This window comes from Caretta caretta, chromosome 7 (genome assembly GCF_965140235.1).
Source record: "Caretta caretta isolate rCarCar2 chromosome 7, rCarCar1.hap1, whole genome shotgun sequence".
In the NCBI taxonomy this organism is placed as follows: domain Eukaryota; kingdom Metazoa; phylum Chordata; order Testudines; family Cheloniidae; genus Caretta; species Caretta caretta.
In genome coordinates this window covers 18,540,259-18,556,631 of record NC_134212.1, presented here as the reverse complement: position 1 = coordinate 18,556,631, position 16,373 = coordinate 18,540,259, and the positions used below count along the sequence as shown (strand labels likewise).

The window sequence follows — 16,373 nt, the reverse complement described above, 5'->3', positions numbered from 1 at the left end:
ATCAAATCTGAAATCCCAGGTAATGATCTAATTTAATTGCTTTTCAATGAATTCTTTGCAGAGTAAGGTTGAGATCTGATGGCGCAGCCATCCCTCGTCGTCGGAGTGGAGGGGACACCCATAGCCCCCCAAGAGGGATGGGTCCTGGTATAGACACCCCTCCTCGAGCAGCAGCATGTCCTAGCAGCCCCCACAAAATACCACTCAACAGAGGCAGGATTGAGAGCCCTGAGAAGCGCAGAATGGCCACATTTGGCAGCGCCGGCAGCATCAATTATCCAGACAGGAAGGCCTTGTCTGATGGCCACCCACTGAGATCGACCTGTGGGTCTACTCGGCACAGTAGTCTTGGAGATCAGAAATCTCTGGAAGCGGAAGCACTTGCTGAGGTAAGAGGGCTGTGAGATGGCTCTGTGTGCTGTGGAGACTGGAGGTACAGTACAGAGTGCCTTTCATCTCAAAGCCCTTTACAATTATCTAGAGGAATCTCTTCACCCACCACTGCATTGCAGCCACCTGTAGGATGAAATCTGGTGGCTGTTCATGAACAGGACAGGAAGTTAAAGAGGAATACTGTCTCTATTTAGAACTTCAGGGGGGATTTAAAGAGACAGAACTTAATTACTCCAATAAGAATTTGATCGAGATACCCAGGGCTAACATCCCTGCTTTTGGAAACACACCTTAGGTTTGTTAGTAACCATATGTGGCCAGACCTCCCATTTTATGTCTAATCCAAAAAATGTTCTCTCGCGCGACACAGTGCCCTCTAGCACTGTGATACGCAGTGGGTTCAATATTGATTCATTACTGCTTCCTAATTTACCAGCAACACATCCTGAAGTACTCTTAATTTTTTAACGGATGCCTCCTATTCAAGTACTGACCAGGCTACATGTAGCCTGTGAGACCTGTTGAAATCAGAAGCTAAGATCTTTCAGCTGCAGCTCCAACTCACAACAGGGGCAACTCTACCTCACAGAATTCATACCAGAGTCAGGGCACAAAACTGCAAGGTGCTTTGAGGTCTGTCATGGGCCATTGATACACAGATACATACAAGATCAGAGAGTGTTGTTTGTGATCCAAACATAACAACAGAAGCCGCGATACCACCTTCCCCCTTGTGTAGCTATTGCCTCCTGTGAAAGTAGGTATAAAACTGTGCCATTCTCCACTGAGAGGAGAGAATCCGGAGTTTACCTCTGCTTTACACAGATGTCAGTGATGGCACACAATGCAAGGCGGTGGAACGTCAGGCATGTTGTGCGTTTGAATTCAAGGAAGTTGGCATGCTGGGCAGTCTTTCAGAAAAATTGGCCGGACGGTGTGAGTGGGGGAGCATTTTCTTTCTCTGGACTGTTTGCATCCGATGAAGTGAGCTGTAGCTCACGAAAGCTTATGCTCAAATAAATTTGTTAGTCTCTAAGGTGCCACAAGTCCTCCTGTTCTTTTTTCTCTGGATTGTGCCTCCTCCCTCTGTGGAGGTTGGTGGTTGGGCTGCCCAGAGATTTTGTGTAGCTGTTTGGTTTTAATGAAGCGCTTCTTGAGCTTTTCACACCTCAGTCTCTTCCGTGGGGGCTGTTGCCTGATGCTGGCATGTTGTTCCTTTGTTGCTCATTGTTATTATGACACTTTTTTGCTACAGCAAGCCTAAGCCATGTGTCTGCTTTATTTTTAAAGGTATATGCCATATTTTTGTTCTCAAAAATGGATTTGTTGTAAATACCATTATTCCAGACCTGCTTTTTCTCAGGAAAATAGGGATTCTTTTTGTATTCCAGGCAGTTGGTCCACTTCACCATTCAAAGCAGTGAACCGTATAAAACATTATTATCTCGCGTATGCCAAGGAGAGCGCTTTGTTCGATGCTTCACAAATCACTACCATGAGAACTGGCCCCTTCCTACTTGAGCCCATTATTCCCAATGTAGGAAGAAATGCTAGCGGCGAGAGCGTTGGTGAGAAAGAAATAAGCTACCGCAGGCTATAGAGGTTAAGTGAAAAGCAGAGCCTGCCACGTAAATGCTCTGGGGTCTGACTCAGCTGTGCCTTGTGCCACCTTTGCACCCCCCAGAGCCCAGTTCAGCCTCTGGAGTAAGTTAGAGCAGTTCAGGTCTGCTCTCTCCTACTGGCATTTTCCCACTGAGGTCACATGGGCGTGTGCTGGTGTATTTTCAGCCTGGGAATATTTCTAGTTGGTTGTTTGCTGGTCCTGGCAAACTAAAAGTCCAGCTAACAGTATATTTAAAGAAGTGTTCCAGTCTCATTTCCTCTTCCACCACTGGATTTTCTTTGTTTACTTCCTGCATTGCTGTTTGTTTGCACTGGGCAACCAATCTGCCTCTGTCAGTTTCACACTCTCATGCTTCTCACATGCTTCTCATGCACTAGCTCATGGAAGTGGCACGGGAGCTGCAAACACTGAGTTGGGGGGGGGGGGGGAGGGGAAAGGAGATATATCACAACTAAGAACAGACCAAAATATCAAATGGTTTTCTTAGTCTTTTTTTAAAATCATGGGCCAGATCCTCAAGTGGTATAAATCTGTAATTCTATCAAAGTCAATGGAGCAATGTCAGTTTACACCAGCTTTGGATCTGGCCCTGTGAAAATATTGCTAATTTTGTAACTCTTTTATATTTAATGAAACCTAGCTGTGGGTCCTAACCTGGCTGATAGTGATCTTTTGACTCCCTCTTGTTGATGATAATACCTTGAACACTATCCAAAGACCACAAAACACTTTATAAACATTAGATAATTCAGACTTACCACACATCTGTAAAAGTAGATACAGCAAGGGATATGCCTCTCATCAGTGAAATGCAGCCATCTCTAGAGCAGAGCTTGGTAACTGCTGAGAGACAACAACACTGCATGATAACTTAGGTCAGAGAATGGAGAAGAATATTGTATCAAACAAACTGCATAGGGGAGGTAGGCAAAAATTAATTCCCCCACCTGGAATTGCACTGGGTTCTGGGGGTTAACTTTACATGATATTATAGGGTGTTTAGGACTTGCTGCCTTTGAAATCATTGCCAGAACTCCCATTGATGTCAAAGGTGCAGGATTTCAAAGATGCATGGTGCCTGCCTGTGGTCGGGACCTGGGTTTTACATCTCCTCTCAGAGCCAGCTCCTTTAGAGGCCAGCTCATGAGAGGTGGTGAGCACCAGCACCTCATGTCAGTGCAGTTGCAGAAGCTCAGGAGTTCTCAGGATTTAAGGGCATATGGCCATGGTGAGGCAGAAAACAACTGCACTTAGGCTGAGACGGGGTAAAGCTCCACTGGACGGCAGAGTTAACTGCAGGAAAGCCCAAGCAATGCTAAAATGCAGGGATGCTGATGACACTTTGCTTATCACATTGACAGGACATTGAGAAGACCATGAGCACTGCTCTGAATGAGCTGCGTGAGCTCGAGAGACAGAACACTGTGAAGCAGGCCCCTGATGTCGTTCTTGACACCCTGGAGCCAATGAAGACTCCTCAAGGGGGCTCTGTCAACTCAGAACCTGCCAGCCCACTTCACACCATCATGATTCGAGACCCTGATGCCGCCATGAGACGCAGCAGTAGTTCCACCACTGAAATGATGACTACCTTTAAACCAGCCCTCTCAGCCCGGCTTGCTGGGGCTCAGCTTAGGCCTCCACCCATGAGACCCGTCAGACCGGTGGTTCAACACCGATCAAGCAGCAGTAGCAGTTCAGGAATGGGCAGTCCTGCAGTGACGCCCACAGAGAAGATTTACCCCAATAGCTCCTCAGATAAATCAGGCACCATGTAGCTCTGCAGCAAGGGATTCTTAGTTGAGGGGTGGAAAAAAGTCAATATCTGGATTTTTTTTTTTTTGAGTGGAAATCATAACTCTGCAAACAGTCTTGTTCTTTAAAAGGAAAAGATGGAAAAATTATGCTCTGAAGAAAACTTCAGTAGGAAAACCAGTGTGTAGGCCTGAGACCTAACAATTCCATTATAGATACACACATCAGTGCAGAAGCATTTTACCAAGATTGCAGTAAAACTGTATGGCAGAATAAGATGGCTGTCCTGCGTATTGTCACTGGAGAATAAACAATCTGTGTAGAAGTATATATATAAAGTGTACAAAGTTCAATAATTTTTTTTTTTAGTAGATTTACCTCAGAAACTTGCCCTGAAATTTCCTCCGAGAGTTGTTTGGTTGATTTTAATTTTTTTGAGAATACTTGTGTGTGCGTGCGTGTGTGGAGCAACTGAGCATCAAGCAATACAAGATCAATCCTGGAATTTCTATTCTGCAGTAGTTGGCATTTAAAAAAAAAAGAGAAGACATGCTGTTTTTTGCTCAACTATTGGCCTACAGAGAAGAAATTGAAATGCATTTAGTGACCGTTCTCAGCAAGCTGGGTGGATTTCTTTTTCTTTGCATTCAGTCTTAAGATTTCTTCGTTTCACCTCTGAATCTTGCGGCTGTTACCCAGCCAGTAGGTTGTACAGAATATGATACGGCCAAGTGAAACATTTTATTCCTTTAGTTTATATACTGGGATAAAGTGTATAAATATCTACTCCACGACATAGCAGTGCTAGGTGTGTACAAAAAGAAACCACAAAACTTAGGTTGTCTTGAAGATTTCAAAACCGACAAGGACTAGTAAGAAACCTGTGGTAAAAAATAAATAGGCTAACTTATAAAGTATTGAAATGTTTCATTTCCCCTTCTCCCCTAGCCTTTTATTAACTAATGACATCTTAACAAATTGGGACTAAACAGGCAAGGAGGCTTTGAAAAGATAACATTCCTTTATTTAAAGTTGCACAGCAGTACACGAGGGTCTTGATTCAGATTGTCGTCTTGCATGAAAAGCATGAGCCATATTTGACCATATCAGACGCATAACTGATCTGATGGGGTGATATTTTGCACTTTCTGTACTGTACTATATAATACAGCAGTATGAGTTTATGCAAAAGAAGTTATATTTTATTTTTCCTCTGAACATTTAACCTAGAGAAAAAATATGCAGAAAGAACTAGGGGTTGCATGATATTTTGTCTGATAACTAAGTCTCTTCTCTAATCACTGAATACAAGATACTCCATGTTTCTTTTTATTATTTTTGTTTTACTTCTTGACCAGCTTTTCATAGAGTTGACCTGTGGTTTAATTTTGATTTTTTCCATACAATCATATGTCATCTGAAGACATGAAACAGGTCTTGATGAGTCTCACTCAAATTCCGCACAGATGCTGTACTAGCCTTTTTCACACCTTAATTCCTTTTCCTTAATCTGATTTCTGCTGCAGTAGCGGTCAGTGAGCAAAATAAGTGAACAAACCTTGCTGCCTCGTTGGGAGTTGAGATTAAAATTCAGCTTCTTTCAGCATCCCATGGCATGTTTTTTAAGTTCTTTTGCTTTTCTATCCGACATCTGAGCCGCCATCACCGAACGCAGAATCCTTCACATCTCCAGGTGAACAATCCAATATTTCTGTCATAGAATGTACAGATGGAAAAGACCAGTGGGGTGGTCTAGCCCTTTGAATCTTATCATGTTAGCACCTCTCATTTGGGAGTCCAATCCATAACTTATCCATGTGCATAAAACAATGGGAAACCCTATGGTTTGTGCAAGGTAACATTTACTTGACTGGATATAGAGGAATCTTAACACAAATCCAATGGAACTGATTAGGTGTTCGTTCTTATTCTGTGTCCAGTGCACAAGCATGTTTCACTTCCACATATCCTCTTCTCTGAACTGTCTCTTGCCTGTTCTAGTCTGTTATATATTGCTGTACTTGCTTAAATGCTGGAAAGTAACTGTTAAAATGTAAACTGTAAAAAGAAAATAGGTTAAAATTAGATGAAAGCCAATGCCACTCACCAAATCTTTGCACTTAGTAGATAGCTCAATGTAAGAAATAATAAAATAAAAACAAAAACACAAACCTAACCTTTCAGTGTACAGTGTGTGTGGGGGGAAAGTACTGTATGTAGTGATTCTATTGTTCCTCAATATAGTATTACAAGAGGAAATGGTGTTTACGTACTTGTCTATTAACATTGTTGACATTTGTAATTACCACAATTACTTCATATTGATGATTATTTTTGGTCATGATTTCCCCCCCTGCCCCCCCTTTCCTAACCCCGAGGTCATTGCCTTTGTCATTATGGGCAGCAGATGTTCAAATGGTCTGTCAGTCTGTTCTAGTAATGAACCAGCAAATGTGCTTTTCGGGGGAGTGAAAAAGCCCCCATTTGGCACAATTGTTGTGTAATCATTGCCAGTAATTTTTTCCACTTAATTCCTTGAGAACACTCACTTTGGTAGTCTGACTTTTTTTATATATATATTTTCAACAATGACTTAATAGCAAAACCATCTTTATTCTCCCCCCCCCAAAAGATGTGGTATCAATTCCAGTGTCTTTTGCATTAAATTATTACCTTTTATTTTTGCTTTTTTTAATGCTTGTTTTCTTATCTAAGTGCCTTTTGAGCACCAGAACAAATGCTTGGAATTAATGTACTCGGAGCTGTATACAGATCATGATTTCTTACGTACTGTTATGTCGTGCTGTGGGTGTATTGCTTTTCAAGTCCTTTAAAAAAGACTATTAAATTTAAAGAAAAAAACTACCCCTTTTTAATATTGCCGTCAAACTGCAGTTTGGGGCGACTACTGTAAATTAAAAATATGTATTTTTCTGTCATTCAGCTCAGCACAAAATTAAACCACTTGCAGTATGCTGTACAAGCATCATAACTGGAACCTGCTCATGTTTTGAATAACTTAATCTTGATAATTTGTACCTCTCTATAGACTTCAACATGATCTCAGTTCTGTTCACGTAAGGGTACTGTGAAATTTACAGTTTACAAATTGGTCGAAGCAGCAGCTGGAAATGCTCACCCGGAAGGATCATTTTCTCTTGTTTCAAATGAAAACTGTTCCACCCATTTGATTATAATACAGAGACATCAACAGAGAGCCCAAGTCTCTAGGATGGGCCAGGAAAGGGCGCTCTTTAAGAAGTTGATTCTCTGCTGTGCAGAGCAAATTCAAAAGTCTTGAATCATCTCCCTCAGTTGCTGTGAGTCTTTGCCTCCCCCAAAAAATAACCTCCTTTTGCTTTATCAAAACTACTTCTGTTAACTCCCAGGAGTAGGTAGTCACTAGTCTAGCCATTCCTTTGGCCTGTCTCCCCCCTGGCTCATTGAAGCAGTCTTTCTGTTTACCCATTGATGCATTTAACAATGCTGACTTTAAAGCAATTGCACCCACGCTGATATTAGTTCTGTATAGACGCTCCTAAGCAACCATTGTAATTGTGTCAGTCCCTTTAATGATAATGACAGTGCACTTTTCTTCCTTAGACTGAAGTATACCTGATAGATTCTTTTTGTAAATCCTGGACTGTATTATTTACTAGCAGTGTTGCAGTTTTCACAATATGTCAGTAGACCTCCTGATTCTGATCTGCTTCTGAGTGGCTGTTTTTTGTTCATGCCAGAAAACCTTAGAAACTGCCTTGTATAATGATTGTTGTCCCTCTATGGATATTGTCTCTGTAATGTATGATAAAATGCCATTTGGTTAGAATGTCTGATTGGATCCTCTGTCATGTATGCTGATGATGCCATGTAGATCAAGCCACTGGTTGGATGTGGACTCATCCTGTTGAATAAAACTGCTTAACTTTTCTCAAATATTAGTCATGATTTCGAAACACCTGGAATATAAACACTGTGCTTGGGGAAATGACTATCCTCTGGGCATATATACCTTTCTAGGCATTTATTTGATACATTAGTAACAAACAACAAGGATGGTTCAGTAGTGTCCAAAGACCTCAGTCAGCACTGGGCCTGTGTGCTGAGCACTGCACAAAACCCAAGATGGGCAACAAGTTTGAAATCTTTGAAGACCTCTGACTGATAAAGATGGGAGGGAAAACACAAAAATAAACAACTTTTATGTACAAATATACTTTTTGTTTTTCATTTTCACCCTTCCCCTTCCGACCTGATGACAGGTTTCTTTGTAGCAGAAGTAAGCCTTAAGAAGGGATTTAAAGGCGCAGAGGCTATGGTCTTGCTATGAATTATTGTGTGTGCATGGTGTATATTAATGTACAGTATTCATCATTACATTAAAGAGGCTCTGTCTCTCTCGGGTATTTCTCTTGAGTTAGCCATTCAGTTCAGAAAAATTGATAACCTACAACCGTGTCTTCTGGTTTGATTGTACTACACTGAACCCGAACACCATTTGGGGTGAGCTGAGCTCATGGACTAAGAGTACGGAAGAGGCGTTCCCATCTCTATGGTTGGAAAATAAATGAGAGGGTGTGTGTGTGTGTGTGAATTGTTTGTGTTGCGAGGAGAAGGAAAGACTAGAACTGAAAACTGCTGCCACTTTACTGTGTTTGGCAGCAGAGATGAGCCCAGCTGGCTACATTAACTTGGAGTCCTACTGAATAGACAGATAGCGGTGAGTGTGAAAGCCAGGCACTTGCACTGACAGAATGCCATCGCTGCAGTAACATGGAATGTTGGCCAGGAATATGGTATCAAACTGCACAGTTATGAATACCATTGAACAGAGCTGTTTGAGGCTAGACCTAAGTAATAGTAAATTAGCAATGAGTCACTGGTGACTAGCCAGCGATCAGTACAGGAACAGACTGTGGGACCGTCCCAGTCAGCACACGGGGCCACAATTTTCTACTTGTATTTACAGTTAAAGGACTCTGTCCCTTCCAGATGGAATTCTACTGATGTGAGTGACTGAGGCCTAAAATGTTTAAAGCGGCATTTTTATCTGGCGAGATTAGCTGTTGAAGGAGTAGATTAAACAGCCTCCTTTAGTCCGTGGCATGTGGGTAAAATGCAAAGAGAAGAAACATTTATGCCAGAATCGCAGCTGGTGTAAACTGGCATTCTCCACTGATGTGAATGGAGCCCTGCTGATTTACACCAGCTGCGGATTTACCCTAAGCTATTGTGTTTACTTCTAAAATTGCATTTAACATTTGTTTATTTCCAACATAAATGGCCTGGTTCTCCTCTCACTTAGTTAGTGTAAGTCAGGAGTTCACTGTACTGAAGCCGATGGAATTAAGCTGGCATTAGGACCAAAAGTCTGTTTGTTAAAGTGCTCTTCCTCCCGCTCCAGGCTGAGAAATGGAAAGAGAACTTACCATGAATAGAGCTGTTCCACACGTCTGCTGCATCTTGCCTTCCCATACCATTTAAAAACTGCAAGTGAAACTCCCACTGAAATGCAGCCATTTCTGGGGAGGAACATGGCAGCTGTTTGAAGTACACAGTAACATGACACTTAGTTATGCCAGTAAGTGATGGGAAACATGACATCCATTTGAAACCACAGGGGAAGTTGAGATAGGTAGAAGGGAACTAACCCAAATGGCACCCAGGAAAATGGAACCAATGCCTCTACTCTTAATTATAGTTAATGGAAATTTTGCAATTTAGGCAAAAGAAAATAAGCATAAAAAGGAGCTCCCCACCCCCAGCAAGAAACCAAAGACTGAGGTGTCTGGTATCAATCCTTAGATGAAGAAGTTCCTGTTCCCTCTCAAGCATCCCATGGTGCAGCAACAGAAGATACGGATGTGGTTTCCTTTCAAGTGGTGTTAACATCACTCCGAGTTGGCCAATAAAGGATGCTAGACAGAGCAACACAAGTTGTTCTTGTTCAGATGGGCTATATTTGCATAGGTGCTGGCAGCCTGCAGCTTTATGCAAATGGCAGGTCCTGAACAGCGACGTAAACTATAATGCAAGCTCAGGATTTGTGTCTTAACACATTTTATACTATTCATTATCTTGGCACCTCATGCTTAGATTTCCAGTTTAATATATACTTTTTTGTTCCTCTGTATTAAGGTACAGTAAATAAAAGGATTCTCCCACAAGGACCAGAGATCCTGGGCTAGCAACTGATGAGCACGTTCATGCAATTACTAAATCTGCTTTTCTGATACCTCAGAAATCTTGCCAGACTGAACTTCCTTTCCAAATTTCCCACAGTGGACTTTCCAGAGGCTGAAGTTCATCACACTCTGGGATTCTCTTTGAATCCCACCAGTCCCAACTTATTTGTTTTCACACCTCTCTTATGTCCATTCATATATTTCTGCACTGCTTACAGTTCAAGATTGTCCAGTACATTTTTTGCTGAGAACTAAGTCTCAAAAGATTAGAAGTTTGGTTCTTTTCAGCCCTGATGCACTTTGTGTTGTCATCTGCAGGGTGCATGCAACGTGAAGGCAAAACCATGGTAACCTGGTAGTGTGTTATGCCCATTTTTCAAGGCCATCTACACCTGTGCAAAGTGCATGGCAGGGACAAATCAGATTTAAAGTCTTGCTTTGGGCCTCCTCCACAAAATCGGAATGTGGATCTGAACATTTCCCAAGTTTTGTTGCAGGCCAAGTTTCAATAGATTCCCAAATGATTTCTTCTAAGAGGCAGGAGGAGTCAGCTGTTCCAGGGCTCTTTGTGGGGGAAGTGCTCACTGGACCAGTTGTGGATGTGCTGAGTCACTGAAAGCAGTTGTAAAGAACACCTCTGTTCATGTTTAAATGTCCTTTTTTTTCATAATTGTCCAGCCTTCTTCAGCCTCCTGTCTCCCTCATCCTCCTGTCCCGAGCACCCAAGCCACATGGACAGAAGTCCCACTGCTTTTTGCTCTTGAAAGCTGTCTGGAGTACCGTGCACTGCCTGAAGGGCACTATATAAATACAATGATGGATCTCTAAACATAGATCAAGGTAAAATTTTCAGAAGTGTCAAAGGGTCAAATTTTCAAAAGTATTTAGGTACCTAAAGATGCAGATAGAGCCTAGTGCTGTTTTCAGAACTGCCTAGGTGCCTAACGCCTAATGAAAGCAGTGAGAATTAGGCATCAGGTGCCCAGTGAGAGTTACAAACATGCCTATCTGCATCTTTAGGCACCTAAGTACCCTTGAAAATCTGGCCCTAAGTGCCTGTGACTTTTGAAAATGGAACTTAGCCTTCTATTTCACTTAGGTCCTTTTGAAAATTCTGTTGCCAGTTTACATAAGAAAGTAGCACTAATGTAACTAAATTGGTTTAGAAATCCAGACTTAGAGCAACTCTTGTCTAGCAGGGAGACAGTAATGCAGCCTGCAGCCCCATTCAGTTCTTGGACCCTGGAGACACTGCCAACAGAGTGGGATAGTCAGTGCCATTTAATTGTTAGTATTATTACAGTAGCACCTAGAGGCCACAACAGAGATCAAGATCTCTTTGTGCCAGGTGCTGTATATACACATAGTAAGAGTCATGCCATGCCCCAAAGAGCTCACAATCTCCACAGCTAAGACACAAAAATGATGGGGAAGGAAACAGAACAGAGAGGTGAAGTGATTTGCCCAAGGTCACCTCGCAGGTCAGGAATAGAACCCAGGTCTCCTGACGCCAGTCCTGCATGCTGTCTGCTCGACCTCTTGTGATGTGCACACCCGTCTAAGAAGTTTAGCACATTAACATTAGCTTGTGTAGATTAGTATTTCTCATGAAATGCAGAAAGCTGCTTTGGCAGGAAGCATTTGAAGAGCAGACTGTTTTTTCTTTAGAAAGATGATTAGATATATAATAATCACCACAGTAGGAGCAGGACAGGAGCACTGTAGGACCATCATATTGCCTGCTGCCCTCCAACCACTGCTCTGGCTCCTGGTTGCCCAAACAATGGTGTGTGATATGGGGAAGTCTCCAGCACTTGCCCTTAGCAAGGGGGTGGGGCACTCCTCCATCCTGCTTTATGCCCTCCTACCCCACATCAGAACCTGCCCATCTCCTGTTTGAGTGTGTGTATGTTAAAGCAGTTGAGGGAGTTATACTGGTATAGTTATGTCAGAAGGTCCCCTATGTAGACAAGCCCTATCATAGACCCTAAGATGTAGATGCAAATCTAAGTTGCCATTTTATTGAGTATGACCTCCAATAGCTTGATTTAGGCCATGTCTACACTATGGGGATTATAGCCGCATAGCTATGGCACTGTAGCAATAGGGTAGATGCTGCCTTCAGCAAAGGAACAGGTCTTTCTGTCGCTGTAAGGACTCCACCTCCACAGGTGATGATAGTTAGGTCAATGGAAGCATTCTTTTCTTAACCTAGCTACCTCTACACTGGGGTGGTTAGGTCGGCATCACTACGGCACTTGGGCCTCTGGATTTTTCACACACGTGAGCCCTGTAGCTATGTCGACCTACACTGTAAATGTAGGCCAGGCCTTACACGGGTATCCTCTTTTAAAACCGAGGTGCCTGGCTGCTGAGGTTTTCGTCACTTTTCAAGCCCAAGCTTCCAGCACGTACCCTTGTGTGTATCGTCTGGATGAGCAGCCTCAGCTAAGTCATGGTTGCCCTCCCGCATACTGGCTGTCTTGCATTCTCTCTGTGACCCTGTATGTGACTCCGAATGACCTTTAGAGGGCACCATCATTCCACTGTGCTCACTGCCCTCCGCTCTTTCTACTGTGTCCCTGTGGCGCGCTCTCTGCCCCCTCTGCCACAAATTACGAACTGCTCCTTCCTCCCTGCCTCATGATTAACCACTTTGGGCACCTCTATGCTGATTCTACAGCAGGTACACCTCCCATCGGATTTCTCTCACTGCTGCCTTCACCTCCCCTGCTCCCTGCCTGCAGGGTGAGATCTGTCTCCCCTACAGCTATTTCCCTCTCTTCTCTCATCCTCACAAAAATTGCTGCCCCTCCTCAGCTTAATTACTTAATCCTCTCTGGCTCATTCTTGCTGATTATCTCTCTTGAGTTCTCAGTCTTCCAGTAACTGCCTTTCATTATCCTTTTTTTTTTTTTTTTTTGCAGTCTAGTCTCCTGTTGGCATCTTCCTTTCCAGCATGTCTCCTTGGAAAAACTTGTCCCTGAAGAAAAGGAGTATTGTGGCACCTTAGAGACTAACCAACTTTTTGCGAATACAGACTAACACGGCTGTTACTCTGAAACCTGTCCCTGAAGAGGGAATCAAGGAGTTTAAAGGCCAGAAGGGATCACCAGATCACCTACTCTGACCTCCTGTATATCACAGGCCACCGACGCCGCCCAGCACCCGTGCACAAAATTAGCCCAAAGTACTACAGCCCACAGGAAACTAGACGATGTGCCACAGGAAGAGAAGAGGAGGGAACTGAGGAGCACCGATGCCTGAGGCCCCTGCAGTAGCCGGGACACATCCTGCTAAATGACCACACTGCAGACGAATGCAAAAACACCCCAAAGTCACCACCAATCTGACCGGGGTGGTGGTGTGGGGGGGATTGAAGAAATGTTGTGGCCTGACTCTGTGGTCTGAGTTGGACCCAGACTTATAGGTGTGGGGCTGTGCAAAGGTGTAACTCATAGTGCACAGTGACTAATGTATGGTGAGTACTTTACCTTTTGGACTCTTCACAAGTTGTCCGTGCGCAGACCATTATTTATCACCTCTGTTGATTTATGGAAGCTTATTTGCCATATAATTTCTAGGTCCAGTTCTTTGACCTTGAGCTCGTACGCTGGCAGGTCATGGTGACTACTGGCCCTGCTAAAGCTTCAGTTTCTGAACCCAGTAGTTTGTGGCTGAACAACAATGGTCTGTCATATCCCTTGTGGTAGATAAGAAACAGAAATCAGTGACTATAAAGAGGATTCTTTATTGAGGTTGCTGCACACAGAAAGACCCTGTGGTTCTCTCTGGCTTCACGGTGTCCAGCTGGCTAATGCAGCCTGTGCTGCCCACTGTCACCATACGAGTGACCCATGTATGTCCGAGACTAGATGAAGCAGTCAGAGAAAGACCTGCCAACTCTGCTCACTGTCAACGACTAATCAGAATGAAGATGCTGGTTTCTCATTTGACTCTGATTTTTGACAGTCTCAGTGGAGCTCAGGGCACTGTTATCTCTAAGAAATTCACGGTACATCTTTGTTATATCCATACTCTCGCCCTGCTGGGAAATGTACAGTGCTCTGGATCCAAGAACACAGCATGTGTCTGCAATGCAGAGAGATGCCTCAACCCATCAAACAAAAGCAAATGTCAAAATGGGCTTAAAACAAAGATTATTTAGTGCGCTATCTGGTGCAAATAGGACAAAAGAGATTAATTTTTTTAAAAAGAGAGGATCTTAAACAGAAGATACAGCTAAAAGCCCATTCAACACCCTGTAAAATCTACAGATTCTAATCAGGAGCTAAAACCTTTTGGGATTGGCGAGTTACTTGCTGTTAAAGTATTAACTCAAGCCATCTAAGTGGATATTAAAGCCATAATGAGCACAGGAGGATATTTTACATTGCTTCTGCACTAAGTTCTGAGCTCTTTTTTGTATTCATTTCTGTTGCCGGTTTGTGAATGGTCTCCCATTGCCTGTATGGGCTGTGATAAGGGGCCAAACCTTTGTATGCTAACCGGGTTGAAAATGCCATTGTTTGTCTCTTAAGCACTTGCAGCTTGCTCGGGTTTTTGTTGAAATCAGGTGTGGCCAAGCAGGCAGAAAGGGCACCAGATGTACTGGAGATACATCATCAAGTTTGGATGTGTTTTCAGCCATGCCTCCTTTTCTATTCTGGCCATTGTAAGCTTCCCTTGGGCTTGTAGAGAGCGAGCTCTACTCTGTTCTTACTCAGTGAAGGGATTAGGTTGCCAGTGGCCTTGTTTTTACAGCCTTCGCTCCTCTTTGGGGCCTGAAGTTTGCATAAGGGCGCATAGCCATCTAACACCCTGATTGCCCTACAGGTTAGGCAGTCGGGCACCTGTGCTTTATTTTCACGTGCCATTACTTGCAGGCCTAAAGTTGTGGGTGCAGGAAAGGAAGTCCTGATTTAAGGCCTCTTTCCAAAGCAGTTCTACGGTTTTCGGGATGGAAGTAGTTCGCATGTGTACAACTATTAAAAGCCAAAGAGGGAGCGGACACCTTTTCCTCCCACCATGTGCAGAGACCTGGGATCAAGGAGTTTCAAGCCTCTGAACTTGAGAAGGCTGCAGAGCTGTTGCTCTTAGTCCCTCCTTGGACTAAGCACTGAACAGCTGTATGAGCGCTAGCTACAGGAAATGAAGGAAGAGAGGAGTCAAGGCAGAGAAAAACAAACTGATGGGATGTTACGGGGTGAGACCCTTCATTTCAGAGGCCCCTGCTGCTGGGCTCTTTTGCCAACCCTGTGTACGTATAGCAGAGGGGCGCGAGTCCATGCTTTGGTAAGCAAGACCTCCTACATGAGGTGGCAGGCACACACTGATCAAATGGTGGTAGCAGTGGGCTACGGTATACAGTGTTGTTAAAAAGAAGGTGCAGGCTGGACAGTCACTCCCCAGCTTTTATTCGTACTATGGGGCCAGCTATCATTCTCCATTATTAGTGGATTTGGGACCAAATTCTGGCTTGTGTTTATGCCTTCAGTCCAGCAAATCTGGAACCAACAAAAGAAAAGTGCTATGGGGGGGGGGGAACAGGCAGTACATTTTAGGGCATATGCCAATACTGCCCTGGCAATGCCCCACTTTTTCATGGATGAGTTTTTACTTACACAGCACCATTAGGGTGCATAGCACTTTCACGACAACTAAAATGTGAATTTCTGAGTAGTAACTTAACCTGTAGGTTCCATTGTAATCTACCTACTTAATCTAGAGGTTCTTAAATAGCCTAGAAGATGCCTGATCCTTGTTTTTGCACTTAATGTAGAAATGCTTTCCACATATATTTCTAATCTCCAAAGAGTTACTTGAAAAGCTGCTAAAATCCTTCATTGTACCATTTTCTCCATGACACTTGACAGTTGTCTCCTGGTGCAAAACACATAATTGATTCCTATGCAAGGCCTCTCTTAGACCCACTCTTATTTTTACTTGGATTGCTGGATCTGCTCTGAGTGGTCTGTGACCTGGAAAGTCATTAATGAATTACCTTGGCCAACAAGACTTGTTCAAATGTCTTCATCCTTAGTAAATTGATGATTGAAACCAGTCAAAAAGGTCACTGACACTGGTCCACATTCGCCATTTATCCACCAGTTCTTCTGACACAGTGTTTTAGTGCCATGATTTGAATTTCCAGTTTAATATTCCTTCTAAATGAAATGCATTTTATTACTTGGTTAGATTTCAGCAAACTGATGCTTAAGGAGCTATTGGATAAGCTCAAAACCAGCATTAATTTGTGATATATACATACACACGCACACAAAGTGTCAATCACTGCATTTCATGGTCAGTGAAAGTGAAAAATAAGAGAGAGGCAACAGGTCCCTCTAAATAGGGAGGAAGGGGAATCGATGAGAAAATGCGTAGCTATGTTTAATTATAAACAAGGCTTCCAT

The 16,373-nt window shown here is 43.2% G+C and overlaps 1 protein-coding gene across 5 annotated transcripts in view; it reads left to right on the top strand.

Moving 5' to 3' along the window:
* The window catches only part of SRGAP3 (SLIT-ROBO Rho GTPase activating protein 3), a 226,838-nt gene extending 219,130 nt beyond the window's left edge, over positions 1-7,708 (top strand). For all 5 annotated transcript variants that reach the window (XM_048858312.2, XM_048858315.2, XM_048858313.2 and 2 more), the window contains 2 exons: positions 62-389; positions 3,379-7,708. In XM_048858312.2, the coding sequence (XP_048714269.1) occupies positions 62-389; positions 3,379-3,795 (745 nt within the window). In that variant the 3' untranslated portion in view covers positions 3,796-7,708. The remainder of the gene's footprint in view (positions 1-61; positions 390-3,378) is intronic.
* The last annotated feature ends 8,665 nt before the right edge of the window (positions 7,709-16,373 follow it).